Source organism: Pongo abelii, chromosome 20 (genome assembly GCF_028885655.2).
Source record: "Pongo abelii isolate AG06213 chromosome 20, NHGRI_mPonAbe1-v2.0_pri, whole genome shotgun sequence".
Lineage (NCBI taxonomy): Eukaryota > Metazoa > Chordata > Mammalia > Primates > Hominidae > Pongo > Pongo abelii.
In genome coordinates, this window is record NC_072005.2 from 41,566,952 (window position 1) to 41,591,141 (window position 24,190).

The following is a 24,190-nucleotide window of genomic DNA, read 5'->3' on the forward strand; positions in this document are numbered from 1 at the left end:
ATAATCCCAGCTACTCAGGAGGCTGAGGCAGGAGAATCGCTTGAACTTGGGAGGTAGACGTTGCAGTGAACTAAGATCACAGCAATGCACTCCAGCCTACAGAGCGAGACCTCCTCTCAAACAAAAAAAAAAAGGAGTTCCTTGATAAAAGAAATGTGGAATTTGCTGCCTTGAACTAAAGTTAAATTAGCTGCTTTGTTGCAGGAATTTTCGTTAATATGCTAGTCCATGATAACCTGTATAAAAGGATCCTCTTGGGCATTACTTTCTGGGTTTTTTGTGTGTTTTCAGAAACAGGGTCTTGCTCTGTCATCCAGGCTGGAGTGTCGTAGTGTGATCATATATCATATCTCACTGCAGCCTCGAATTTCTGAGCTCAAGCTATCTTCCAACCTGAACCTCCTGAGTAGCTAGGACTGCACGTGTGTTCCACCATGCCCAGCTAATTAAAAAACTTTTTTTTTGTACAGATGAGGTCTCATTATGTTGCCTAGAGTGGTCTCTATTCCTGGGCTCAAGAAATCCTCCCCTCTCAGCCTCCCAAAGCACTGAGATAATGTGTGTGCCACTGTGCTTGGCCTGAATTTTTAATTTTAAAATATATTTTGTGAGCTGTGCTTAGTAATGCACACCTGTAGTCCTAGCTACTTAAGAGGCTGAGGCAGGGGGATCGCTTGAGCCTGGGAGTTTGAGACCAGCCTGGGCAACACAGGAAAACCCCATCTTTACAAATAATCAAAAAGCTAGCCAGTACTCGGGAGGCTGAGGCATGAGAATCACTTGAGCTCGAGAAGTTGAGCTGCAGTGAGCCGTGATTGCACCACTGCACTCCAGTCTGGCTGGGTGACAGAGCATGACCCTGTCTCAAAAAAAAAAAAAAGGAAAAAAAATTATTCAACAACAGTTGTTAAAGCACAGGAAGGGCTGGGCACGGTGGCTTCCGCCTGTAATCCCAGCACTTTGGGTGGCTGAGGCAGGCGGATCACATGAGGTCAGGAGTTCGAGACCAGCCTGGCCAAAATGGTGAAACCCTGTCTCTACTAAAAACACAAAAATTAGCTGGGCATGGTGGCCCACACCTGTAATCCCAGCCACTGGAGAGGCTGAGGCATGAGAATCTCTTGAACTCGAGAGGCAGAGGTTGCAGTGAGCCGAGATCACGCCACTGCACTCCAGCCTAGGCAACAGAACGAGACTCCATCTCAAAAAATTAAAAAAATACAAAATAAAATAAGGCACAGGAAAGGAAGGCTTTATTCAGAGCCATTACGATAGAGAGCGGGGCCACAGTGGCCAGGGCTTGCAGTGAGGGAGACAGGTTGGGCTCAACTCCAAATACTGCATGGGGAAGTGGGAATTCATAGCCCAGGATCAGGGTGGGGTGCAGTGGATGGAAAGTTACTAAGAAGAAACATCAGGGGTAAGGGGGGATTCTGGCTAAACCAACCTAACAGGATTCTTGCTGAAGACAGGCCCAGGTGATCAGACATCCCATGGGGGCTGGTGGAGGATGAAGAACCTAATCAGATGTTGAAGATGGGAGAGGGTTCTCGCTAAACTGACTTAGCAGGTTCTTTGCTAAAACTGGATTTGACAAGGAAGTACACAGGTGAGCCTAGCAGAAGATTCAGAGACTTGACTAGTTTGACCATGCAAAGAATTTCTTTTTTGTTTTGTTTTTTTCTGATTGTTTTGTTTGGCTCACTGCAACCTCCACCTCCTGGGTTCAAGCGATTCTCTTCCCTCAGCCTGTGGAGTAGCTGGAATTACAGGTGCCTGCCACCACACCCGGTTTTTGTGTGTGTGTGTATTTTTAGTAGAGATGGGGTTTTGCCATGTTGGCCAGGCTGGTCTCGAACTCCTGACCTCAAGAGATCCACCCACCTCAGCCTCCCAAAGTGCTGGGATTACAGGTGTTGAGCCACTGCGCCCGGCCCAAGCAAATAATTTTTATCAGGGAATTGACTCCAAAGAAAAACAATAGGAGAGGAGATCCTGCAGGGTCACAGCCCGTACAAGAGCCTGGCCGCAAGGAAGCCTGGTGAGAGGAGAGGGAACAGAGTGGTGCTGACCTGCTGAAGGGAAGGCAGAGGTTGGACAGGTACCTGGATTAGTCATCACATAACAACTTGGCATCAGCCATGCTCTGCCATCTACTATGTGGCCTCAGGCAAGTGACTCACTCTCTCTGAACATCCACTTCCTCTCATGATAGTTTCTTTCTCAGAGGGTTGTGAGAGGCCTTGGCAAGCCATGGCCATAAAGCAATCACTGGCTGGGCATGGTCCCTCACGCCTGTAATCCCAGCACTTTTGGGGCGCCGAGGTGGGAGGATCACTTGAGGCCAGGAGTTCAAGACCAGCCTGGGCAACATAGTGAGACCTGTTCCTTACAAAAAATAAAAAAATGATTCAGGTGTGGTGGTGCACACCCGTAGTCCCAGCTACTCTGGAGGCTAAGGCAGGAGGATCCCTTGAGCCTAGGAGTTTGAGGTTGCAGTGAGCTATAGTTGTGCCACTGCACTCCAGCCTGGGTAATGAAGTGAGACCCTATCTCACTTTTTTTTTGTTTGACATGGAGTCTTGCTCTGTCACCAGGCTGGAGTCCAGTGGTACGATCTTGGCTCACTGCAACCTCTGCCTCCCGGGTTCAAGTGATTCTCATGCCACAGTCTCCCGAGTAGCTGGGATTACAGGCACGCACCACCACACCAGCTAATTTTTGTATTTTTAGTAGAGACGGAGTTTCACCATATTGGTCAGGCTGGTCTCCATCTCCTGACCTAGTGATCCACCCGCCTTGGCCTCCCAAAGTGCTGGAATTACAGGCATGAGCCACTGCACCTGGCCAAGAAAAAAATTTCTTGCTCGTACAAAGTCAGCTGTGGGTCTGGGTGACTATCGAGGGCAGAAGTGCTCGATGCCAGGGCTCAGCCCTCTTCCTTCATGTGGCACCTCCAGGTTTGCTCAGCTCCTAGTATGGCCCGGGCGGGAGAAAACAGAGCATGGAGCATTCTGCACTGCCTTCCCCTGCGCCCGCCACAAACACAAGGTCTTGCTCTGTCCACTGGGCTGGAGTGCAATGATTGCACTGGTTTTTAAATGCTTCTACAAGGAGCATTTAAAGTGTTCTACATCCAACACTTCTACTTACATTTTATTGGCCAAAGTAAGTCACATAACTCCTGAGTTCAGCAGAGCCTGGGAGATGGCGGAGGGCATTGGTGATGCTTGCCCTACTGTCTCACTGCTGGTGCTGAAATACACACAAAACATATTCATTCATTCAACAAATGTTTACTGGGCACCTATGATGTGCCAACCACTGTTCTATGAACTGGATACATACCTATGAGTGAGTACATAGCAGTGAACAAGACATATAGAAATCCCGGTCCAGCTGGGCGCAGTGGCTTACACCTGTAATCCCAGCACTTTGGGAGGCCAAGCGGATGGATCACCTGAGGTCAGGAGTTCAAGACAAGCCTGGCCAAGATGGTGAAACCCCATCTCTACTAAAAATACAAAAATTAGCTGGGTGTGGTGGCAGGCGCCTGTAATCCCAGCTACTCGAGAGGCTGAGGTAGAGAATTGCTTGAACCCAGGAGGTGGAGGTTGCAGTGAGCCGAGATCGAGCCACTGCACTCCAGCCTAGGCGACAGAGTGAGACTCCGTCTCAAAAAAAAAAAAAAAAAAAAACCAGAAATCCCAGTCCGTGGCAAGCTCACATTCTAGCGGAGGAGACAGAAATCTGGATCAATATGTAAAGTACACAGGGCTGGGCGTGGTGGCTCATGCCTGTAATCTAAGCACTTTGGGAGGCTGAGGTGGGTGGATCACCTGAGGTCAGGAGTTCGAGACCAGCCTGGCCAACATGGTGAAACCTTGTCTCTACTAAAAATACAAACAAATTAGCCAGGTGTGGTGGTGGACACCTGTAATCCCAGCTACTTGGGAGGCTGAGGCAGAAGAATCGCTTGAACCCAGGAGGTGTAGGTTGCAGTGAGCCAAGACCGTGCCATTGCACTCCAGCCTGAGCAACAAAAATGAAACTCCATCTCAATAATAATAATAATAATAAAACAAAAAAAGAGGACACAGTATGTGAGCGGGTGATAAAAGACAGGACCTTCCCGTGATCACTAGATGTGTAGACATGAAAGATCTGCTCCCCAGACCTGGGGCTGGAGAAGGTCTTGGTAAGGGAGTGGCGGCCTCATGTCTTCATGTCTGCCCTGAGACAGGCTGTTTGGATGTTGCTGTGCTTGCAGGGCCTCCATGCTGAGTTTTGTCTGTGTTCAGCTGCGAACATGCAGGTGACCTTGCCAGGCAGGCATCTTCTCATTTTCTCCAGGGCGAAGAGATGAGGACAGGGAGGTGACAGGACAGATCACTAGGGACTTGGTGGCTGTCATGAGTACTCTTTTTTTTTTTTTTTTTTTGAGACAGGGTCTCGCTCTGCCACCCAGGCTGGAGTGCAGTAGTACAATCAAGGCTCACTGCAGCCTCTACCTCCTGGGATCAAGTGATCCTCCCACCTCAGCTTCCCGAGTAGCTGGGACTACAGGCACATGCCACCATGTCTGGCTAGTTTTTGGTATTTTTTGTAGAGATGGGGTCTTGCCATGTTGCCCAGGCTGGTCTCAAACTCCTAGGTTCAAGTGATCCTCCTGCCTCGGTCTCCCAAAGTGCTGGGATTCCAGGCATGAGCCACCGCACCTGGCCCTGTTGTGAGAACTTTTGACTCTTTCCTGGAGTGGGGTGCAGCCAGGGCAGGGCTCTGAGCCAGTACGGCCCTGACCTGACTCAGGTGGTCTCAGGCTTCCTCTGGCTCCACAAGAGGAGCAGACAGCGGGGAGCAGACAGAAGGGAGCAGGGAGACCAGGGAGGAGGCTGTGGGGTGTCCAGGTGGGAAAGGATGGAGGCTGTGGCAGGGTGGGGACAGTGGAGGGGAAAAGTTTAGTTTCTGTAGGTGGAGCCAATAATATCTGCTGACAGGTTGGAGTGGGTGTGAAGGAGAGAGGTGAAGGACCACCCCGGAGTGTTTGGCCTTAGTCACTGGAAGGACAGAGCTGCCACTGGCCTAGGTGGGGAAGGTGGTGAGGGAGCAGGTTCTGGAGGAAGGTCAGAAGCTCAGTTTAGGATATGTAAAAGCTTAAAATGCCTGTAACGGCCGGGTGCATTGGCTCACACCTGCAATCCCAGCACTTTGGGAGGCTGAGGCGGGTGGATCACGAGGTCAAGGGATTGGGACCATCCTGGCCAACATGGTGAAACCCTGTCTCTACTAAAAAATACAAAAATTAGCTGGGCATGGTTGTGCATGCCTGTAGTCCCAGCTACTCGGGAGGGGAGGCTGAGGCAGGAGAACTGCTTGAACCTCAGAGGTGGAGGATGCAGTGAGCCAAGATCACGCCACTGCACTCCAGCCTGGTGACAGAGCAAGACTCCGTCTCAAAAAAAAAAAAAAAAAAAAAGAAAAAAAAAAGCCTCTGAGATCTTCCATCCTTTCCCATGGAAATGGTGAATATGATGCAGGATGTAGGAGCCTGGACTTTGCAGGAGGTGCCTGGGCTGGAGATAGAAATTTGGGGGTTAGGGTTAGGGCCAGGTGCAGTGGCTCATGCCTGTAATCCTAGCACTTTGGGAGGCTGAGGTGGGAGGATCACTTGAGCTCAGAGTTCAAGAGCAGCCTGGGCAACGCAGTAAGACCTCATCTCTACAAATAATTAAAAAAGAAAAAAGATAAAGGAAATTTGGATGTTTGCCGGGTGTGGTAGCTTGTGCCTGTAGCAGTAGCTATTCAGGAGGTTGAGGCAGGAGGAGGATTCCTTGAGGCCAGGAGTTACAGGCTGCAGTGAGCTACATCACTTCACTGCATTCCAGTCTGGGTGACAGAACCCCTGTCTCTAAGAACAACACAAAACTGGGCATTAGCCGGGCGTGGTGGCTCACGCCTGTAATCCCAGCACTTTGGGAGGCCAAGGCGGGCGGATCACAGGTCACGAGATCGAGAACATCCTGGTTAACACGGTGAAACCCCGTCTCTACTAAAAATACAAAAAATTAGCCAGCATGGTGGCAGGTGCCTGTAGTCCCAGCTACTCTGGAGGCTGAGGCAGGAGAATGGCGTGAAATCGGGAGGCGGAGCTTGCAGTGAGCCGAGATCGTGCCACTGCACTCCAGCCTGGGCGACAGAGCGAGACTCCATCTCGAAAACAAAACAAAACAAAAAACTGGGCGTTGATAGCCTAGAGACGGGATTTAAGCTGTGCATGTAGGGGAGGCACCCCATGGCATGAGTGGTACAGAGACCTAACACCTGGGGCTGGCTGGGAATAAGGGGGTGGGGGCCAGAACTAGATGACAATATGGTTACAATTGGCAGTAAGTGCCATGAGAAAGTACAAGTCATTTTGAAAGCATATAACTGGAAGCCTCACCTAGTCTCAGGTTGGGTGGAGACAGGGAGGGCTTTCTGGAAGAGATGACTCCTGAGGTGACACCTGCAGCCTGAGTAGCTACACAACCAGGCCAGAAAAAAAAAGGTGGCAGGAGAGTTCCTGGCCGAGGGCATGAGGGCTGGCAGCAAATGAGCCTCAGGAGAAGGCAGAGAGCTGGAGCAGTCAGTCTGGCAGGGAGGGGTGTGGTGAGAAGGGAATCTGGATTAGTCATCACCAAAAGATCTGTGCCAAGCCCGGGTTCAGATCTGGTTCTGCCACCCTCCGTGACCCTGCCTTTCAGAATCTCCATTCTCTCTCCTGCCCTGCAGACAAGGCTTGTGTAGCAGTTACCTTGGCCTGGCCCCAGCAAGGCCTCAGGAAACATCAGCTGCGACTAGTTATGTCTGTTGTGATCTTGTTCTTTGAGCTATTATATTAATTATATTATTAACGCATAAGTGGAGTGGTTAAGGATACAGGCTAGGGAGAGTGGCTGCTTGGGTTTAAGCTCAGAGTCGGTTTACTTATCTGGAAAATGGGGATAATAAATAGCATCTATGTCACACGGCTGTTAGGAGAACAAGGGAACTGATGGACGTCAAGCACTTGGAGGAGTGGTTGACGGTTACCTGTTTTTGCATCTTTTTTTTTTTTTTTTTTTTTTTTGAGACAGTTTCGCTCTTGTTGCCCAAGCTAGAGTGCAATAGCAGGATCTCGACTCACTGCAACCTCTGCCTCCCGGGTTCAAGCGATTCTCCTGCCTCAGCCTCCCAAGTAGCTGGGATTACAGGCACACGCCACCACGCCTGGCTAATTTTTTGTATTTTTAGTAGAAACGGGGTTTCACCATGTTAGTCGGGGTGGTCCCAAACTCCTGACCTCAGGTGATCTGCCCATCTCGGCCTCCCAAAGCGCTGGGATTACAGGCGTGAGCCACCACGCCTGGCCTGTTTTTGTAGTATTTAAGGAAGACTAAGAGTCTACCAGCTGAGGAATACAGGTGGCCTCCAGGCTGAGGGAACAGCATGGGCATAGACATAGAGCTAATAGGGGGCATTTACAAAGCATTTATCACCTATTTATTTATTTATTTATTTTTTGGAGACGGAGTTTCACTCTTGTTGCCCAGGCTGGAGTGCAATGGCGCAATCTTGGCTCACTGAAACCTCTGCCTCCTGGTTTCAAGCGATTCTCCTGTCTCAGCCTCCCGAGTAGCTGGGATTACAGGCATGCACCACCACGCCCGGCTAATTTTGTATTTTTTAGTAGAGACAGGGTTTCTCCATGTTAGACTGGTCTCGAACTCCCGACCTCAGGTGATCTGCCCGCCTCAGCATCCCAAAGTCCTGGGGTTACAGGCGTGAGCCACTGTGCCCGGTATTTATTTGAGATAGAGTTTCGCTCTGTCACCCAGATTGTAGTGCAGTGGCATGATCTCGGCTCACTGCAACCTCCGCCTCCTGGGCTCTGGTGATCCCCCCACCTCAGTCTCCAGAGTAGCTGGGACTAGGCGCATGCCACCACACTCAGCTAATTTCTGTATTATTTGTAGAGACAAGGTCTCACTATATTGCCCAGGCTGGAGTCAAACTCCTGGGCTCAAGATATGCTCCTGCCTCAGCCTCCCAAAGTGCAGACAATACAGGCATGAATCACCACACCCCGTCACCACTTAAGTTTTTTTTAATAATCAGTATTGCTGCAGATATCATTTAATTTTGATAGCGGGCCTAGTGGTATGGGGCAACCCATATTCCCACTTTACAGATGAGAAAATCGCTGCTCAGGAATATCAAGCCACTCTTTTGGGATTGTGCAGTTATTACAGGGCACAGCCAGGATTCAACTCAAGCCTAGCCAGCCTGCAGGGTAGGGGATAAGAGCCAGCCAGCCTGCCTGGGGACCAGATTTAGCTCCCCCTGATGAGTCCCGAAAAAGTACTGGACACCGGTGGCTCACGCCTGTAATCCCAGCACTTTGGCAGGCCGAGGCAGGTGGATCACCTAAGATCAGGAGTTTGAGACCAGACCAGCCTGGCCAACATGGCGAAACCCCGTCTCTACTAAAAATACAAAAGTTAGCTGGGCGTGGTGGTGCATGCCTGTAATCCCAGCTACTTGGGAGGCTGAGGCAGGAGAATCGCTTGAACCTGGGAGGCAGACACTGCAGTGAGCTGAGATGGCGCCACTGCACTCCCTCCAGCCTGGGCAACAGAGCAAGATGCTGTCTCAAAAAAAAAAAAAAAAAAAAAGAAAAGAAAAAGAAAGAAACCAGGCTATGTAAAAATATTATTGTTAAAAATTAAATTAAATCTGAAAAAGGCCGGTAGCCCATACCTGTAATCCCAGTACCTCACAGTACTTTGGGAGGCTGAGGCAGGAGGATGGCTTGAGGCCCGGAGTTCAAGAGCAGCCTGGGCAACATAGCGAGACCTCCGTCTCTATTATGTAAAAACAGTAATATTTTTTAAGTAAATAAAGAAACCAGGCCGTGGCCAAAGGAATCTTCCTGTGTCTGGGGCCTTCTTTAGAGGCTAGCATACTGAGGACACCCTTTGAGCCAGTCCAGGAAGGAATGATTCTGGTGGCCCCTGACTGGGGCGGGGGCGTGGTAAGGTTCGCCTGGGAGGCGGCGCAGGCGCTGCCTGCGGTTTGACTGCCATCCGGGCTGCTGCAGGCACTGGGAAAGGCAATCCAGCCTCAATCCTCGCCACAGACACGGGCGATTGTCCCCCAGCGTGTGAGTCAAACCATACTCCAGGCCTCCAGGAGGTGTTTGTCGCGACAACACCTGGAGAGGGCCCGTGCAGAGTCCCTTAGTGAGCGGACCGTAAACCGCCACCCTGGTAGGATATTGGCAAGCCCTAAGGTGAAAATTCACACTACGACACTCGGGGGGTGGGTGCCCTCCGAGTTCACGTCCGCGGGTGCCTCCACCCAGACCTGAGGGGTGTCGGGAAGACCCCCCACCTACCGAGTCAGAGCAGGGTTAAGACCTTCGGCGCTGGAAACGCGTAGGGCGGGGCCCAGACCTGGATCCCGCTAGCGGGGCGGTGTGGGGTGCGCATGCGCAATGTCCGCCTCGGCTCTAGGACCGCGCGGGCGACAGCAGGGCCGCGGCGCAGTGTCCGACCCGAGAGTTGCGGCCTGAGTCACCGGCCCCGCCCTCCGGAGCCGGACGCTGCGGGAGGCCCGGGAGCGGCAGCGGAAAGGACTCCCAGACCTCCGGACGTGTGCGGTGGTAAGCGCCCGGCCCGTACCCCCTCCGCACCCCGCAACTCCGACTTTGGCGGCCCCCAGATCCAGCGAAACCGTGAAGTCTCGGCCTCAGGAGCCCCCCAGATCCATGGTCTGATTCGAACCCTCAGACCTGTTCGATCTCCTTTTATGCTGTCCCGGGGACCCTTCTCCACCCTCTGTCTCATGATCCAAAATACAGGCCCGTAGGTTTCAGAGATACCCTGTGAATTCTTCCTTGGGGTGTCCTGAACCGCGATCGTAGATCTGTGCCCCCAGTTCCAGCGGGGAACCCCATTGTCCGGGAACCCAGAGCTCACAGCCACGATCTTAGACCCGAGCCCACAGAGCCAGAGGTGACACTGGAATCCTGCCGCTGAGAATACCTAAATTCTCAAGCCCACATTTGGGATTTCCTAAACCCCCGCCCTAGGGCTCTTTAGGCCCTGGATGTTTGCTCCGCGCCCATGACCCGCCAAGGACCTCTACATTCAGGCTGGGCTCTGGATCTCACATTCTAGCGCCCAGACACGTTGGGCACGCCTTACGCCAACTTGGGGTCCCCACCAAGAGGACCCCCACCAGATCTGCACCCTCCCCTTAACGCGTGCACCCAGTCCAGGCTTCCTCAAGCCCCACGGGTGCCTTTTAGACCCGAGGAGGTTGCAAACCTGATCCCCCATACCTGCCCCACCCATCCGAGGACAACCCGCCCTCGCAAACTCAGACCCCCACCCGGAGGCCTCAGATTCCTCCTCCACGTCCAGCTGCCGGAAATGCGTGTTTGAGGGGAGGGTGTGGGGCTCAGGGGCGAAGCACCCACTGGTCCCCTTTTTTCCCCCCAGCAGTGAGTCGCAGCCATGTTCCTGGTTAACTCATTCTTGAAGGGCGGCGGCGGCGGCGGCGGGGGAGGCGGGGGCCTGGGGAATGTGCTTGGAGGCCTGATCAGCGGGGCCGGGGGCGGCGGCGGCGGCGGTGGTGGAGGCGGCGGCGGCGGTGGCGGTGGAACGGCCATGCGCATCCTAGGCGGAGTCATCAGCGCCATCAGGTAAGGCGGAGACTACGGAGGGGCGGGGCCTGGGAATGGGCGGAGCCTCAATGAGGCGTGGTCTGGGAGGGGCGTGGTCTAACAATAATAGAATAGGATTAACCTGGAGGCTAACCTGGGTACCTGAATCAGGCCGGAGAGGCCTGGTATGAGAGTCCTGCTATAAGGGGATGGACCCCAGTGAGGCGGATATCAGTCCTTCGGGGCGGGGCTTGATATAGGAGTAGTCTGTGTGGGACCGGGACAATGTGGTCCTGAGGGGACTGATGTGGAGTTTTGGGGGGTGGGGCTTGTGGGTCTGGGCCCAGCCTGCATTGGGTAACCCGGAGATGAACGTTAAAGGGGCGGAGCCAATGCGTCTGAGTGACATTTTACGTACGGGGCTTGACTTATGAGTGTGGACAGAGGTTTTAGGTGGGTTAATGAGGAGGTGAGCCCAGGAGAAAGCAAGACCTAATGGGATAGGGGAAATGGCCCAGGATGGGCTGGGCTTGCTGGGAACTGGCTGGATTAACGGAGAAAAATGCCCCGGTAGGGGTAGAGCAGGTTGGCTTAATTAGCCATGGCCACTTAGCAGTGATCCCTTGAAGGGGCGGGGACCAATGGCTGGGGTAGGATGTTGGGAAGACGGGCATTTAGGAAGGGGGCCATGGAGTAGGGTCTTGGGCAGATGGCACCTGAGGAGGATGAGGCCTTGGGAAGCTGGGGCAGAGCCTCTATGAAGTGAGCCCTCCAAGGGGAGGGGTCTTTTGATTCTACGTGGGATTTTTAGGTTGAGGGTGGCCAAGATGACTGGAATCTGCCACTGGGTAGGTGTGCCTGGCAGGAGGGGAGCCTCCCAGGGGACGGGTCTCTGGGTTTCCTCAAGGGTGGGGTTGGCCTGAGGAAGGGAGAAGAGGGGCACGACCAGGGCAGTGTGGATGGGGACAGATGAGGACAAGAACAAATGAAGGGCACAGCAACCAAGTAAGGAAGATAGCGGCTGGGGTCTGGAGCGTTGGGGCTGATGGTTCTGTAGTGCTGCCCGTTGGAGGCCCCGCCCCTGGCACTAACCCCTCCCCCTTATCTCTTCGCAGCGAGGCGGCTGCGCAGTACAACCCGGAGCCCCCGGTAAGCCCCCTCTGCAACCATACCCCCTTCTCCTGCCAAGGCCTCTTCGAGGTCCCATCCCTGTTCCTGTAGAGAAGCCCCCACCTTCCTCCCCTTCTTGTGAAATTCCTCTGCCAGTTCCTCCCATGCCGTGTCCGCAGCTTCTCCATGGGTCTTAGCCATGCCCCACATACGCGCACCCCATTCACTACCACCCCTCATTCTTTTTCTCATCAAGCTGCCCAGCCCACTCTGACTTCCTCACCCAGGGTGCTTGGGTTTGGGGAGCTGTCCTGGCCGGGTTCCCCTCCCCCTGCTCTGAGCTCTCCTCCCTTTGCAGCCCCCACGCACACATTACTCCAACATTGAGGCGAACGAGAGTGAGGAGGTCCGGCAGTTCCGGAGACTCTTTGCCCAGCTGGCTGGAGATGTAAGTAACCTGGGGTCCCTGGCCCCGTCCTAACCCTTCCATCCCTTCCCTTGTGGCTGCCCTTGCATACACACCCTTGACCGTGAAAATCCCAGTGTTCCCATTCTCCATGACATTCTCAGACCCCTTTCAGTCACCCGTGACCTGCCCCTAACTTCCGCCCGCAGGACATGGAGGTCAGCGCCACAGAACTCATGAACATTCTCAACAAGGTTGTGACACGACGTAAGTGACCGGGGTCAAGGAATAGGGTAGGTTCAGAGGCAGAGGGGCCAGAGAGGATTTGACCTCTGGCCTCTGACTTTCAACCTGTTGCCCACAGACCCTGATCTGAAGACTGATGGTTTTGGCATTGACACATGTCGCAGCATGGTGGCCGTGATGGATGTATCCTTGGGGGCAGTGTGCGAGAGGTCCTGGGTGCACAGGGAGTTTTCTGACAGTATGTTTGGGAAGCCAACGTGTAGCTTTCATATCCACAGATGTGGAAATGCATTCATCAGAACACACTCACCTACAGACATGTGGCGGTAAATCATAATAATGGCAGCTGTCACAGCTGGCACTTTAATTATATAAAGTGACCGAACCGTCACAACCACCCTGTTGGACAGGCACAATTATTATATTCCATCTTACAGATGAGGAAACTGAGGCTCAGTTCCCTGAAAGAAGCAGTCATTTGTCTCAAGTTATAGATGAAGGTCAGGCGTGGTGGCTCATGCCTGTAATCCCAACACTTTGGGAGGCTGAGGTGGGCAGATCACCTGAGGTCAGGAGTTTGAGACCAGCCTGGCCAACATGGTGAAACCCCATATCTATTAAAAATAAAAAAATTGGCCGGGCATGGTGGCTCACGCCTGTAATCCCAGCACTTTGGGAGGCCAAGGCGGGCGGATCACGAGGTCAGGAGATCGAGACCATCCTGGCTAACACAGTGAAACACTGTCTCTACTAAAAAAAAAAAAAAATTAGCCCGGCGCGGTGGCAGGCGCCTGTAGTCCCAGCTATTCGGGAGGCTGAGGCAGGAGAATGGCATGAACCCGGGAGGTGGAGCTTGCAGTGAGCTGAGATCGCGCCACTGCACTCCAGCCTGGGCAACAGAGCCAGACTCCATCTCAAAAAATAAAATAAAATAAAATAAATAAAATAAATAAAATAAAATAAAATATTAAAATAAAATAAAAATACAAAAATTAGCCGGGCGTGGTGGTGCGCACCTGTAGTCCCAGCTACTCGGGAGTTCCAGCTACTGAAGCAGGAGAATTGCTTGAACCCGGGAGGCGGAGGTTGCAGTGAGCAGAGGTTTCGTCACTGCACTCCAGCCTGTGGACTCAGGTCTTTTGGGCTTGAGAACCCATGTTTATAACAGCCACAGCACATATACACACACACACACCTAAGAGCACACCCACATACGTGAAGGTGTATGAGGCAGTGTGCACAGGAACACACGTGTATCTGTACATGGGCCAGCCATTAGCTGATCTTGGATACATGCATATTTTTATTTATTTATTTATTTATTTATTTATTTATTTTTTGAGGCGGAGTTTCGCTCTTGTTACCCAGGCTGGAGTGCAGTGGCGCGATCTCGGCTCACCGCAACCTCCACCTCCTGGGTTCAAGCAATTCTTCTGCCTCAGCCTCCTGAGTAGCTGGGATTACAGGCATGTGCCATCACGCCCGGCTAATTATTGTATTTTTAGTAGAGACGGGGTTTCTCCATGTTGGTCAGGTTGGTCTCGAACTCCCGACCTCAGGTGATCCGCCCACCTCGGCCTCCCAAAGTGCTGGGATTACAGGCGGGAGCCACCGTGCGTGGCCTATTAAGAATTTTCTGAATGAGCAATTAACAACTCTTCAGGCAAGGAATTTGTACTTTAGAGTAGTTGAATGTAATTCCTCATGGTTATGTTTAAAGAGAATCCTTATTTAGAAATATAAGTGGCAATATGTATGGATAAAATGAAAAATAAAACCGCACACCAGGTGATATGACTAGGACCAAACGGGAGCTGGAGTTTCAGCCCTGGCTGCCCTGCTTGCTGTATCACCATCGTGTCCACAGTGCATGTGATGCGTGCATCTGGGTGTAGCTGTCACTCTTCTTAACACCCTCCCACCAGAGCGACACCACAGGCAAGCTGGGCTTTGAGGAATTCAAGTACTTGTGGAACAACATCAAAAGGTGGCAGGTGTGTAGCAACCTCTGAAATCCCTGGCACCCAGACCCCCAAGCCATGGAGACACCATGCCCCACAATGCTCACTTGGACCCAATCTCTCTGTCCCCACAGGCCATATACAAACAGTTCGACACTGACCGATCAGGGACCATTTGCAGTAGTGAACTCCCAGGGGCCTTTGAGGCAGCAGGTATGGCTGGCAGGGACATGCTGGGGCTGGGAGTGGGATGGGTGAGAAAACCTCTACTCAGCTGGTCTGGGCCTGACTCCAGGGCATGGGAGCGGGTTGGGCCATGTGGCCCCCACAACTGAAAGACTAAATCCGTCTCAGGGTTCCACCTGAATGAGCATCTCTATAACATGATCATCCGACGCTACTCAGATGAAAGTGGGAACATGGATTTTGACAACTTCATCAGCTGCTTGGTCAGGCTGGACGCCATGTTCCGTGAGTGACACCCCAGCTATCTTCCTGGGTAGGGATTCCTACAACCTCTATGGGCCAAGGTCTCCTCTAAGCCTGACTTTGAGGTGGGCAATGCTAGGGGCACAGTGGTGACTGAATCAGTTCCAGTTTCTGCCCTCATGGAGCTCACAGTCTGGTGGAGGAGACACAAGTCCCCAGACAGTGACAGTTCAGACTGGTGATGGCTGGGAGAGGGGCAGCTCAGGGCAGAGTGATGGGTTGTGATGGGGGCAGCACAGGCCGAGGGTCTAGGGCTCTGGTGAGGGAAAGAGTGAGCAGAGCGTGCTCAGATTGTGCTTGGGGAAGCCTAGAGGGCAAATCCAATCCAGGAGGAACCTGATGCAGCCCAAGGGGTCAGGGAGGGCTCACTGGAGAGGGAACATTGAGACCTGAGGGATGAGGAGAGAATTTAGTGAGAAGGTAGGGAATACTGTTGCAGGCTGAGGGAACAGCCTGTGCAAAGGCCTAGAAGGGAAAGAAGATGGGGCTTCTGATGCTTTTTGTTAGATTTCTTTCTTTCTTTTTGAGACAGAGTCTTGCTGCTTTTGTTGCCCAGGCTGGAGTGCAGTGGCACGATCATGGCTGACTGCAGCCTCAACTCCTAGGCTCCAGCAGTCCTCCTGCCTCAGCTTACCGAATACCTGGGAGTACAGGCACACATCGCCATGCCTGGCTAATTTTTAAAATTTTTTGTAGAGAGAGGGTCTTGCTATGTTGCCCAGGCTGGTCTTGAACTCCTGGGCTCCAGCAATCCTCCTACCTCAGCCTCCCAAAGCTTTGGTGTTATAGGCGTGAGCCATTGCATGTGGCTTCTGAGTGTTAGTGTACTGAATGCTGAAGACATGGCTGGGAAGTGGGGAGTACTGTCCTTATTTTGTGAAGGAGGAACTTAGGGTTCAAGGAGGCAAATTTTCATGCTCATAGTCACCCAGCTAGGAAGTTGTAAAGCCAGAATTTGAACTTGGATCTATCTGAGATCTGAGCTAAGTAAGAGAAGGTAGGAGCAGTGAGCATGATTAGGTCATGCAGGATTGTGGGTGCCAAGTTTGGGGGTGCTCAGGCTCTACCAGGGACATTGGGGAGCCATGGCAGTTTCTAGGCAGAGGGAGGACAGGGTCAGGTTTGGCTTTAGAAAGATCCCTTGGCCTCGGCGGGGCACAGTGGCTCATGCCTGTAATTCCAGCACTTTGGGAGGCCGAGGAGGGCGGATCACGAAGTCAGGAGTTCGAGACCATCCTGGCTAACACAGTGAAACCCCGTCTCTACTAAAAATACAAAAAATTAGCTGGGTGTGGTGGCGGGCGCCTGTAGTCCCAGCTACTCGGGAGGCTGAGGCAGGAGAATGACGTGAACCCAGGAGGCGGAGCTTGCAGTGAGCGGAGGTCACGCCACTGCACTCCAGCCTGGGCGACAAAGCGAGACTCCATCTCGGAAAAAAAAAAAAAAAAAATCCCCTGGCCTCCATGCCAGGTGCAGTGGCTCACGCCTGTAATCCCAGCACTGGGAGGCTGTGGCGGGCGTATCACCTGAGGTCAGGAGTTCAAGACCAGCCTGGCCAACATGGCGAAACCCCGTATCTACTAACGATACAAAAATTAGCCAGGCATGGGGGCGTGCCTGTAATCCCAGCTACTCAGGAGGCTTAGGGAGGGAGAATTGCTTGAACCCAGGAAGCAGAGGTTGCACTGAGCAGAGGTCATGCCATTGCACTCCAGCCTCCAACCTGGGTGACAAGAGCGAGACTCCATCTCAAAAAAAAAAAAGAAAAAGAAAAGTAAAAAAGATCCCTTGGCCTCCAGAGAACCCACAATGCATGAAGAGTAACAGAGGAAAAGAAGCAGGTATGTGATATAGCAGGGAGGTGAAGGGAGTGGACAGACAAGGTTGATGCCACAAATCACATAAGAGGGGCCAGGAAATAGCCAATGGATCTACCAGCAAGAAGGCTGATAGTCGGGAGGATCATTTGAGTCCAGGAGTTTGAGACCAGCCTGGGCAATGTAGTAGGACTCCATCTCTACAAAAAAAAAAAAGGAAAAAATAGCCGGGCGTGGTGGCACATGCCTGTGGTCTCAGTTGCTCGGGAGGCTGAGGTGGGAGGATCACTTGAGCCCGGGAGGGTGAGGCTGCAGTGAGCTATGATCTTGCCACTGGACTCCAGCCTGGGCCACACAGACACTGTCTCAAAAAAAAAAAAAGGGCTGGGCATGGTGGCTCACTCCTGTAATCCCAGCACTTTGGGAGGCCGAGGCGGGTGGATCACCTGATGTCAGGAGTTTGAGACCAGCCTGGCCAACATAGTGAAACCCCGTCTCTACTAAAAATACAAAAAAATTAGCCGGGCATGGTGGTGCATGCCTGTAATCCCAGCTACTCAGGAGGCTGAGGCAGGAGAATCACTTGAACCTGGGAGACAGAGGTTGCAGTGAGCCAAGATCGTGCCACTGCACTCCAGCCTGGGCAACAGGGTGGGACTCTGTCTCAAAAAAAAAAAAAAAAAAAGAAAGGCAGCCAGGGCGTGCAGGACGCTGTGGGTGTGGACACCTGAGGGTGGTGGTAACTGAGTGGAGATAGTGTAGTCATCATGTCTAGATTCCCTGTGTGTGGGGAACATGGAGTCAAGTTTCAGGGCAGGCGTGGGGACCTACCGGTAAGACACTAGGGGCAGGAAGTAGAGTGTGCGGAGCCTCCCTCTAGTAGCCTGTTAGGCTTAGAACTGGAGAGGATGGAGCAGAGATGTCAGTAGGAGGCTGGGGCTAGGCAGAGGTGATATCAGTACACAGAGGCCATTATTGAGGAGGGTAACAGCTTGGATTCCAATCCTGATTTCTTCACTTTCTTGCTATGTGACCTGGGACATGGCCCCTCCCTTCTCTGCCTTATTTTTTTTTTTTTTCCCTGTTTTTAATTTTTAGTTTTTTAAAAAACAGAGATGAGGTCCCTGTTGCCCAGGTTGGTCTCGAACTCCTGGGCTCAAGTGATCCTCCCATCTTGGCCTTCCAAAGTGTTGGGATTATAGGTGTGAGCCACCACGCCCAGCCTGTGCCTCATTTTAAAATGACACTTAGCTCACAGAGTTGGATTAAATAACCTAATAACTGGAAAGCACTTTACACCATGCTGGGCAGACAGTAAATACTCAGTGAAGTGCTAGCTGCTATTATTGTTATCCCATATATTTGTGTAATGTTATTATGCTAAAAACCAGTCTCCTTCCTTCCCTACCGCCAAACCTCCCCATCTCCTCCTCCAGGTGCCTTCAAATCTCTTGACAAAGATGGCACTGGACAAATCCAGGTGAACATCCAGGAGGTAAGAACCCCCATACTGGGGTATGGGTGCCTGGGGGGACCCCACCCCTCAGCCCTTCATACCAGCTCTGAGCTGCAGTCCCCTCCCTCCTATTTTGCCAGCAGTCCCTGGGTGAGGGCAGAGGGGCTGGTGCTCTGGGGTTCCCTGTCCTCACTCTCCACCCTCCTCTCCCCAGTGGCTGCAGCTGACTATGTATTCCTGAACTGGAGCCCCAGACCCGCCCCCTCACCGCCTTGCTATAGGAGTCACCTGGAGCCTCGGTCTCTCCCAGGGCCGATCCTGTCTGCAGTCACATCTTTGTGGGGCCTGCTGACCCACAAGCTTTTGTTCTCTCAGTACTTGTTACCCAGCTTCTCAACATCCAGGGCCCAATTTGCCCTGCCTGGAGTTCCCCCTGGCTCTAGGACACTAACAAGCTCTGTCCAAGGATCTCCCCACGCCCACCAGGCCCTGCACACACCCGCTCCATAACCTCTCCCCTGTACCTGTGCCAAGCCTAGCACTTGTGATGCTTCCATGCCCCGAGGGCCCTCTGTCAGTTCTGGGAGGATGACTCCAGTCCCTGTACACCCTGGCACACCCTTCACAGTTGCCACCCAGGCGACCAAGCTCCAGACCGTGCCAGACCCAGGTGCCCCAGTGCCTTCGTCTATATGCTGCTCCCAGCCTGCCAGGCCTAGGAGGAAATAAAGATGCCCCAGTTGCTGATCTCTATGGGATCTGCCTCCTGATCTGATCTGAGAGAGGAGGGATGGCTCGGGCTCTGGGTCCTGGGGAGCAGGGGAGGTAGTAGATTCGTCCCCAGGGCTGGATCCGTGGATCTCCTCGTCTTTTTCTCGTCTGCATTTTTTTTTCTCATCCTGAGCTGTGGAGGCTGAGACAGGACCCAGAAGCCCCAGTGATCTCTGCTTCTGCTTCCAGAGTCCGGGCTGGAGGGAGGTCTCAGTGCCACTCCTGGCCCTGTCCCCCAGGGCCATGTTTGCCCCTCTTGCAGCTGCTCCATCCACACTTGGCCTCCGCCTCTGTTGTGTCATGGACCATTCTCAGTGTCTTCCTTCCCACTTGAGGACACCACCTCACGTCCCCGGGTCCTGAGGGGCAGCCTATGGCTGCTGTTTGGGGTACTCAGCAGAGGGCCCAGAGGTAGCAACATCCTAGGAGTAGCCCTGGTCCAGCATGAGGCACCAAGGGCTGGGGGTAGTGGGCAGTCCACAGGGCAGAGATCCCTGGCTGGCGGGAGGATGGGCTTGGCGGGGAGGGGTGGACACACACACAGACACACACAGAGGCCAGCGTTTATTGACACTTTCCAAGTCCCTCAGGCCCCCCAGGCTTCTTGGTCTTAATTCCTGGGGAAGGAGGCCCAGCCAAGGGAGTACAAGCTGTAGACAGTGCCTAGAAAGGGGAAGCGTTGGAGACAGAATGAGACCTAATCCCCTCCGTGGACATCCCGGGCTTTTAAGGCCTTCTTCAGGCTCCCCGGTTTCCAGCCTGGACCCCAGCTCTAGTTCGGACTCCAGCTCCCTTCCCAGATTGGACTCCTATTGTAAAGCCCCCTGGCTTTGATTTAGACCAGGCTGGGAGCTTTCTCCCCAACTCCTCCCTGGGCCTCAGCCCCACCACTAACCCAGCCACCCTCCTGGGACAGGAGCCCAAGCCTTAGTTACTCCCCTCCCTACATGCCCGACTCCAGCTCAGTACTCGACCCCCTTCCTAAACGCCAACCCCCAAACCAGATCCTTGTCAGTCCTGCCCAGAAACCAGCCGCCTCCTACCCTGGGTCCAGCCCCGCCTCCCCCGCAGCCCCGACGGGCCCGGCGCTCACCGCCCAGACACAGCGCCATTGTCACTCGGTACAGGATGTTGTCAACGATGCCGCCCTTCAGGTACAACGGGATGTCATTGTCCTCCTGGATGTGGGGGTGTCTGATGAAAAAGGGGTGCTGGCTGCTCCTTAGAGCGCGCCCCGCCTGCCCCGGCTTGGTGCGCTCCCGGCTGGCGCGTCGGATCCCCGCCGCCCGCCCCACCCACCTGGAAGAGCTTCTGTTTCTCGCGCACTCGGTTCTGCAAGCGGTTCCGGGCGGTGGAGCTAAAGGAGCGGATCAGCACCTGGGACACCTGCGGAGTGGGAGGTGGGCGGGGTATTGGAGGCACCTGGAGGGGTGTCCTGAAAGGGGACCCCGCTCTCTGAGGCCTGGACGTGGGGACAGCCCCATCACTAGCGGGCGTCCCAAAGGCGAGGAGGGTAATAGCTTGGATTCTGTTACCCGCGAGCTGCCAGCCTGGGCTGGGAGGGGACTCGCCCTAGAGTCTGGCCTGGAGGTGACCTGGCTGCCTAGAGGGTCCAGGAAGGGAGAGGACCCAGAAGGACTTTATTCTGGGGGATCTAAGTCCTGAGATTTTTGTTGGGGGAGGGTTTCCTGGATTAAAGGGAGGAAACCAGGTCCTGGGAACGTGGGGACCGTAATGGAGGTCCCCGGGAGCGTCCAGGCTACCTGAGAAGCCCCGGGTGAGGCCAGGGTGTTACGTTCCCAGTGTTAAGGGTTCCCGAAATGTTAAGTTCAAACCTGGGGCTTTGGGCCGGGGTGGGGGTCCCCAGTGGTCTCCCAAGAGTGGATTGTGGGGGAGGGGACCCAGGCTGTTTAGCGGGGAGTCCCAGGCCCTGAAGGGGGCTCACGTTCCAAGGCCCCAGATGCGGGGGCACTTGGAGAGTCAAGTATCAGGGCAGGGTTTTCCGGGTGGGGGGCTCCAGCCCAGCCCATGGGGGCCTCACCCGCAGGGCCTGCATTCTGCCTGTCCTCTTCCGCCGGAGTCACCTCCCCTCTCCGCCCAAGGACACGCGTGGTCCTCCCCTGTCCAGGAACCCCAGGCCCCACCCGCTGCGCGCAGCGTGACAGCTGGGGACGCAGCGGGGCTGGGGCTGGGGCTGGGTTGGGGGGAGTTCTGCTCCTCGGATTCGTCCACCGCAGAGGAGGCGGTCCAGACCCGCACCCTGGGCCGCAGCGCGCATCCGTTTCGGTCTCGGAATTTCGGTTGGTCCCAGCGGAGCCCAAAGCGGTACCAGGGAATACATTTTTGCAGATTTTTGGAGATTTCCGCCGGGGGCAAGTGCAACTCCTCCCCGGATCTCTCCCTGCCCGCTGGTATGTGAGAGTGAGGAAAGGCATAAGGCCAAGTTCCAACTCCCTGTTCTGTCTACACAGCCAGAGTTTGCACCTCCGAGCCTGTTTCCGTATCTGTAACGTGAGGGCTAAGGCAGGATCTTTCTCAGAGATTTGTTGAGACATTAAATGACCTTGTTTTTAGGAAACACAAGCTGAAGTCTTTGGGAGTAAAACGGTATTTTATGTTACCCTAAGAAACACATCATATCTATTTATAGCTCTCTAATTCTGGCAGGCAGCGGGGTGCAGCACAGTTGTCCTAATGGTTTTAGCAACCAGGAAAGATCCTGGCCTAGTCTACAAGGTTTTCTTTTTCTTTTCTTTTTTTTTAGACAGGGTTTTGCTCTGTTGCACAGGCTGGAGTGCAGTGGTGCGATCATAGCTTACTGCAGCCTCGACCTCCTGGGTTCATCGATCTTCCTGCCTCAGCCTCCTGAGTGGCTGGGACTACAGGCGCCCACCACCATGCTCGACTAATTTTTGTATTTTTTGTAGAGGCTGGGTTTCACCATGTTGCCCATGTTGGTGTCGAACTCCTGAGCTCAAGAAATCTGCCGGCCTCATCGTGAGCCACCGCACCCAGCCAATAGACAATGTTTGTTTGCTTATTTTTGAGGCAGCGTCTTGCTATGTTGCCCAGGGTGGTCTCCAACTCCTCCAAGTAATGTTCCCACTTCTATCACCCAAAGTGCTGGAATTAGAGGCGTGAGCCACTATACCCAGCTTGTAAAAGGTTTTAACAATCTCTTTTATTTATTTATTTAATTTATATTTTTAGACAGAGTCTTGCCCTGTTGTACACGCTGGAGTGCAGTGGTGTGATCTTGGCTCACTGAAACCTTCTGCCTCCTGGGTTTAGGCAATTCTTGTACCTCAGCCTCCTGAGCAGCTGGGATTACAGGCACCTGCCACCACACCCAGCTAATTTTTGTATTTTTTAGTACAGACGGGGTTACACCATGTTAGCCAGGCTGGTCTCAAGCTCCCAACCTCAGGTGATCCGCCCACTTTGGCCTTCCAAAGTGCTGGAATTACAGGCCTGAGCCACCGCTTCCAGCCACTGTCTCTTTTAAAGACGGCTTTTATAATTATTAAATTCCCTTAACACTTTCAAACTATGCTTGTAAATTTAATGTTAGGTTTTTCCATTTAAGAGCCACAAGTAGGGCCGGGCGTGGTGGCTCACACCTGTAATCCCGGCATTTTGGGAGGCTAAGGCAGGTGGATCACTTAAGGCTGGGAGTTCGAGACCAGCCTGGTCAACATGACAAAACCCTGTCTCTACTAAAGATACTAAAATTAGCCAGGTGTGGTCATTGGCACCTGCAATCCCAACTGCTTGTGAGACTGAGGCACAAAAATCGTTTGAACCCAAGAGGCGCGGAGGCTGCAGTGAGCCAAGATTGTACCACTGCACTCCAGCTTGGGTGACAGAATGAGATTCTGTCTCAGAAAAAAAGAAAAAAAAAAAGCTGACTTACCAGATGAACAGATGACTCTTTCTTCAATTCTTAAATAACTTTTATGAATAAAAAATTCATACACTGTACATAAACAGATTTCAAGTAAGTCTTAGTCACCAGCTGAATTCCACATTTTACAATGGAATTACAAGATTGACCTGTCATTTAAATAGGCCAGTTTACCTTAAATATTACAAATTCTTAAAATACCAAGTATTCACAGATTCTCCCATCCAAGTACTAACCAAGCCCGACCCTGCTTAGCTTCCGAGATCAGACGAGATCGGGCGCGTTCAGGGTGGTATGGCTGTAGACGTAGTCACAGATTCTCTAACACAAAGTTAATACCATGGGGGCCGGGTACTGTGGCTCATGCCAGTAATCCCAACACTTTGGGAGGCCGAGGCAGGTGGATCACCTGGGTCAGGAGTTTGAGACCAGCCTGGCCAGCATGGTGAAACCCCGTCTCTACTAAAAATACAAAAATTAGCCAGGCGTGGTGGTGGGTGCCTGTAATCCCAGATACTCGGGAGGCTGAGGCATGACAATCACTTGAACCTGGGAGGCGGAGGTTGCACTGAGCAGAGATTACGCCATTACACTCCAGCCTGGGCAAGAGAGAGAGACTCCATCTCAAAACAAAACAAAACAAAACAAACAAACAAAAAATTTAATACCATGGTTTTGACTGTCTTTTCTTTTTTCTTTTTTTTTGAGACGGAGTCTTGCTCAGTCACTCAGGCTAGAGTGCAGTGGCGCGATCTCGACTCACTGCAAGCTCCGCCTCCCAGGTTCACGCCATTCTCCTGCCTCAGGCTCCCCAGTAGCTAGGACTACAGGTGCCCACCACCACGTCCAGCTAATTTTTTTTTTTTTGTATTTTTAGTAGAGACGGGGTTTCACCGTGTTAGCCAGGATGGTCTCAATCTCCTGACCTCGTGATCCACCCGCCTCGGCCTCCCAAAGTGCCGGGATTACAGACGTGAACCACCACGCCCAGCCTCTTTTTTTTCTTTTTGAGATGAAGTCTCGCTCTGTCGCCCAGGCTGGAGTGCGATGGTGCAATCTCCGCTCACTGCAATCTCCGCCTCCCGGGTTCAAGTGATTCCCCTGCCTTAGCCTCCCAAGTAGCTGGGACTAGGTGCACGACACCACGCCTGGCTAATTTTTTGTATTTTAGTAGAGACGAGGTTTCACCATGTTGGCCAGGATGGTCTCGAACTCCTGACCTCAGGTGATCCATCTGTCTCGGCCTCCCAAAGTGCTGGGATTACAGGCCTGAGCCACTGTGCCCGTCCTCTTTTTCTTTTCTTTATTTTCTTTATTTGTTTATTTCATGCGTGTCTGTGTGA

At 53.0% G+C, this 24,190-nt stretch overlaps 2 protein-coding genes, 1 long non-coding RNA gene and 1 pseudogene across 6 annotated transcripts in view; 1 reads left to right on the forward strand and 3 right to left on the reverse strand.

Moving 5' to 3' along the window:
- LOC129051947 (uncharacterized) overlaps positions 1 to 9,546 on the reverse strand; it is a 14,223-nt gene extending 4,677 nt beyond the window's left edge. The window contains exons 1-2 of the long non-coding RNA XR_008516526.2: positions 9,416 to 9,546; positions 3,154 to 3,255 (exon numbers count right to left, since the gene is read on the reverse strand). This is a non-coding gene — a long non-coding RNA (uncharacterized LOC129051947). The remainder of the gene's footprint in view (positions 1 to 3,153; positions 3,256 to 9,415) is intronic.
- CAPNS1 (calpain small subunit 1) lies at positions 9,544 to 18,925 on the forward strand. 4 transcript variants are annotated; one of them, XM_054540226.2, is made up of 11 exons: positions 9,544 to 9,682; positions 10,524 to 10,726; positions 11,803 to 11,836; positions 12,156 to 12,245; positions 12,413 to 12,470; positions 12,568 to 12,632; positions 14,375 to 14,443; positions 14,545 to 14,623; positions 14,765 to 14,881; positions 18,153 to 18,211; positions 18,387 to 18,925. In XM_054540226.2, the coding sequence occupies exons 2-11, from the start codon at positions 10,539 to 10,541 to the stop codon at positions 18,411 to 18,413; spliced, it is 786 nt and encodes a 261-aa protein (XP_054396201.2). In that variant the 5' UTR covers positions 9,544 to 9,682; positions 10,524 to 10,538; the 3' UTR covers positions 18,414 to 18,925. The 4 variants fall into 4 exon arrangements, with proteins under 4 accessions (XP_054396201.2, XP_024092322.3, XP_054396202.1 ...); XM_024236554.3 differs by having other exon boundaries at positions 9,590 to 9,682; positions 10,527 to 10,726; XM_054540227.2 differs by lacking the exons at positions 9,544 to 9,682; positions 10,524 to 10,726 and adding an exon at positions 10,800 to 11,140.
- Positions 18,926 to 19,494: 569 nt separating this feature from the next.
- LOC100434042 (cytochrome c oxidase subunit 7A1, mitochondrial) lies at positions 19,495 to 21,228 on the reverse strand. The gene is made up of 4 exons (XM_002834486.5): positions 20,985 to 21,228; positions 20,243 to 20,329; positions 20,037 to 20,121; positions 19,495 to 19,606 (listed from the first exon to the last, which is right to left on the reverse strand). Exons 1-4 carry the CDS (start codon positions 20,997 to 20,999, stop codon positions 19,554 to 19,556), a joined length of 240 nt encoding a protein of 79 aa, XP_002834532.1. The 5' UTR covers positions 21,000 to 21,228; the 3' UTR covers positions 19,495 to 19,553.
- A 1,808-nt stretch (positions 21,229 to 23,036) lies between these two features.
- LOC112130260 (5S ribosomal RNA) lies at positions 23,037 to 23,153 on the reverse strand (annotated as a pseudogene).
- Between the last annotated feature and the right edge of the window lie 1,037 nt (positions 23,154 to 24,190).